General features: G+C 55.9%; 2 protein-coding genes across 2 annotated transcripts in view; one reads left to right on the top strand and one right to left on the bottom strand.

Moving 5' to 3' along the window:
* PPM1N (protein phosphatase, Mg2+/Mn2+ dependent 1N (putative)) overlaps window positions 1–3,097 on the bottom strand; it is a 5,602-nt gene extending 2,505 nt beyond the window's left edge. The window contains 6 exon segments of the mRNA XM_006172353.1: window positions 1,160–1,381; window positions 1,383–1,421; window positions 2,252–2,301; window positions 2,304–2,624; window positions 2,627–2,668; window positions 2,671–3,097. Coding sequence (XP_006172415.1) covers window positions 1,160–1,381; window positions 1,383–1,421; window positions 2,252–2,301; window positions 2,304–2,624; window positions 2,627–2,668; window positions 2,671–3,097 — 1,101 coding nt within the window.
* A 337-nt stretch (window positions 3,098–3,434) lies between these two features.
* RTN2 (reticulon 2) overlaps window positions 3,435–4,121 on the top strand; it is a 15,279-nt gene continuing 14,592 nt past the window's right edge. The window contains exon 1 of the mRNA XM_014582654.2: window positions 3,435–3,488. Coding sequence (XP_014438140.1) covers window positions 3,435–3,488 — 54 coding nt within the window. The remainder of the gene's footprint in view (window positions 3,489–4,121) is intronic.

The raw sequence follows: 4,121 nt of genomic DNA, 5'->3' as shown, positions 1-4,121 counted from the left end.
GGTCCAGGACTCCAACCATGGTCGGCCACGTGGGAGTCCGGTGCCCTTAACCACCATGCCACCTGCTTGCCTCTATTTATTTATGTATTTTAATTTGACCAGAGAAGGACAGAACAAGAGAGAGCATGAGTGTGAGAGCAATAGATGGAAAATGAGAAAGCAAGCTACAGGGTCTGGGACTCATACTGGCCATGTGGGAGTCCAGCACCCTCACCCACCACGTCGCCTGCCAGCCCCCTTATTATTCTTTTTTAATTTGACCAGAGAGAGACAGAGAGAAAGGGAAAGTGAGAAAACAAGCCTCCAGGTCCGGGACTCAAACCCCGGTCGGCCATGTGGGAATCCAGTGCCTTTAACCACCATGTCACCTGCTGGCCCCAGGTTTTACTATATTTATTTCTTCCATAATAAACAGAGAGGTACTCCCAACGAGTTCCTCATGCCACCATCCAACCCCAGTCTCAGGCAACCCCTGTCATGCTCAGGGAGCCCTTGGGACTCCAGCCAAGAACCTTCCCACATGGGACCAGAGGTGCTACTGCTGCACCCCCTTCTGGCCTATGGGGTTCATATCTTAGAGGACAAGCAGTCTCTGCACACACCTCCCACCACCAATGCCTAGTACTCTTCATTCTTTAGGGCCAGGAGTGAGAATGCTTTAGGATCTCCAACAAGTCTTTTGTCCTCACTGACTTGCATTTCCCCACCACTAAGGGGTAGTGGGGCTGAATGACATGTTTCCAAAAGAAACCCTCAAGGACCCAGGGTCCCAGGGCCAGCAGGTGGAATACAGTGGTTATAACGCTGGAGTCCCACATGGCTGACCGAGGTTTGAGTCCTGGACCCAGCAGATACTCACATTGGGTGCATGTGTACATGTGCCCACAGTCCCGAGAAGAGAATGCAGCGTGGCCATCCCCCTGAGGAGTGAGTTCTCTTTCTCTGTCTCACTTGTGTCTCTGGGAAGTGCATGCACTCTATAGCAAAAATCTCTCTTAAACCAACACACAGGGGCCTTACTTCCCAGCACTCTTCTGAGGCCTGGCAGAGCTGAGAATAGGCTTCAGAGATGACAGTGGCCCTGGGGAGTAGAGGAAGGCCCTCAGGAGGGGCACCTTTATCATTCCCCTCCATGGCACACTGCCGCATCCCAACTCACTTGCAGAACAGCCCTTCCCCAGGAGGCCAGAGTCCTGAAAACTGCATTTAGGCTGGAGAGGGAGAGGGGCTCCTGAGCAGAGGTGCACAGCTCTGAGAAGAGGCAAGGATTATGAACTGTCCCTGCTTGGCCCCCCACCTTCCTCTGGACTCTGCTGCCCAGGCCTGCGTCCAGCTCTAGCTCCCTCCTGACTGCCTCCTCGCAAGGCCTAGGTGCTCCCGGGGGAGCAGACCAGGATGCAGGTCATGTTGTCCAGGCTGCCCTGGAGAGGATGAAAAAAAGGAGGCTGGTGGGAGAGTGTGAGTTGAAGGCAATCTCCCAACAATCCAGGTGCTCAAGACCCCTCCTCTCAATCTGGTTTAGCCCATTTCTCTCAAGTCAGGAACCCATCGACCAGCCCCCCCCCCCCTTTTTTTTTTAGAGGTTTTTCCTATAGGGCACATGCACTTGCCAGACAGACAGAGAGAGACAGAGAGACAGAAAGTGAGAAATCACCCCCCAGGGGGGATGGCCACGCTGCAATGCCTGCACGCACGCACACGCGCCCGGTGTGAGATTTTTTTTAAGCCATCGGGTCCTGGATGCGAACCGTGGTCGACTACTGGGAGTCCAGCGACATAGCCATTAGGCTAACTGCTGGTTCCCCAACCAGCCCTTTTCCAATTGGACCATCCCTTTCGATCACGACCTCCTCCTGCCCTAGGTCCATCCCCTTAAGAGAACCACACCCTTTCTTGAATTTCCACTCACTTTGCTTGCTGTCTAGTTAGCTCTTCCACCTTCGGGCTCAATTCACACTCACACCTGAGGCCCTGCTCCTAACGTCCTAGAACCTCCCCATTTCCAAAGCCCCCCCTTTCTCTTAAACCCCCTCCACTGTCCTAGCTAGCGCTAGTATTCTCCCATGACGCCTTAAAGCATCTTTCAAGCCCCGCCCCTCCGTATTTTGGCCCTGCCCCTTCCAGTAAGCCACGCCCCACTTCAGTTTTGCCCTTGCCTTTCCATCAAAACTCCTTCCCCAAACCCTTGAGAGTCTTTCCCTCACTGAACTGAGCCTCAGTGGTCCCACGTCCCGCCTTCAGGACTTTGCACTGGACACGTGTCCAACAGCTGCGCACAGAGAAGCTCTGGGGGTAGGCCCAACGGAGGCGTGACGCCACCACTTCCACCAGAGCAGCACCAGACATCGAGTCCCACACGCCGTCAGAAGCTAGGAGCATGAATTCGTCCTCATCCCAGCGTGCCAGTGCGGCCACCTCAGGCTCCGCAGCACGGAGCCACAACTCGGGGGGCCTCCCCAGGGCGTCCTTGTAGACAAAGTCGCCCAATGCTCGCGACACGGCTAGAGCGTCCTCGACGAGCCGGCGGTAGATCATGCCGCCCGCATCGTGGATGCGCTCGCGTTCCCGGGACCGAAGGGGCCGGTGCTCGGTGCTGAAGGCGACAGCGCCAGCGCGGCTCAGGAGTGAGCCAGGTACACAGAGCTCGGGGAGATAAGCAACGCCACAGCCAGAGAGCGCGCAGGCGTTCGTCGGCGCTCAAGAAGGCTCGGCGCAGAGCCTGACGCACGCCCTCGGGCTTGTCCGGCGCCAGGTCCAGAGTCTCCGGCACGTGGTCTGGCAGGTGGCGCGCGACAAAGCGGGCAGCTCGCGCCCCGCCGCGGCCGTCGAGGACGGCGAAGAAAGCCCAGCCTGGAGGCAGACTAGGCAACGCGAGCCAAGCGCAGTGCGCATCCTCAACTAGTGCGCGCCAGCCCTGCACGGCGCTCGCCCCGAAGCTCAGCCTCCACGACGCTGCCGCACCCCCATGCGGCCGCTGAGCGCATCGCCTCACGTCCAGAAGAGACCGACTTTTGCTGGGGGCCCTGAGTCCTTCGGCCTCCTCTTCCTTGAGAGCAGGCCAGAGGAGACGCTCCAGCAGGCGGACAAGGGCCGCCATCCTTAGGGATCAGGAAGGCTCCACCCTCTGCACCTCCCCCCATTAATCCCCTCCGCTTTGTTAAACTATCTGAACAAATCTCCTTCTTATCTCTTGACCTGCACTTAAGCCGGGTTACGAGAAGGAATTGCACTCCTAGTTCTCTTCTCCTGCATCTTCAGAGGTTTGGGATCTGGGGCAGGAAAAAAGGATAATAGTAACAAACTACTCCATAGCACCTACCACGTACCACAGATTTTATACATCATTATTTCCAACTTGCAGAAGAGGAACCCAGGTCTTACAAGGAGTAACCGATGTTATAGGTAAATTAACTCCAGAATTGTGTTCTCTCGCTATGTCCTTGGCTTCAGGTCCCAGCCCTTTTCAGCCCAAACTTTGCACACCAGTGGTCCAGCTCCAAGCCTCAAAACTTTTCATTCTTCTTAGGGCTTCAGTTGCTTTCTTCTTTCAGGGCCTGCTCATTCATTCATGCCCACAACCTCGGACCTTTCTTATTTTCTTCAGTCCCGATCTCGCCTCTAACTTCTCTTGATTCCAATCCCAGCCCTCAAACTCTGGCGTGTCAAAACTGGCCTCTCTCCAGGTTGTGGCTACCTTCAGGGCCGTGCCCTCTCCGCTGCCAGTTCTTTCCTACATTCTAGGCCACGACTCTATCTCTGACCTCGCAATTATTCGAATAATTGTAATTGGCTTAAGCTTCACCCATGCCCGAGCTCCTCACCTTGCATAGAAAGTTTCTGAGTCGTTTCTTCCCTCTCCTTTTCCCACTCCCTCAGCAAACCTAGGCTTGGACCCTACTTCAGAGCATTAGGATTTTTCTGCTCTGTACTCAGTGTGTCACCCCCTAGCTCCATCACAACCTACTCCGAGACCGACGCCCCCAGCCTCCCCGCCTAGCCTCCAATCTCTAGCACCTCACCCAGCCCTAGGCTCCGCCCACTTCCATCTAGACCCCCCCCTTTAGCCGAATTTCACGCTATTCGAGCCGCGACGCCTGGTCTCTTAGCCCCGCCCCTCCTGC

This window comes from Tupaia chinensis, unplaced genomic scaffold (genome assembly GCF_000334495.1).
Source record: "Tupaia chinensis unplaced genomic scaffold, TupChi_1.0 Scaffold000067_1, whole genome shotgun sequence".
Taxonomy (NCBI): Eukaryota; Metazoa; Chordata; class Mammalia; order Scandentia; family Tupaiidae; genus Tupaia; species Tupaia belangeri.
This window is presented reverse-complemented; position numbering and strand designations above follow the sequence as displayed.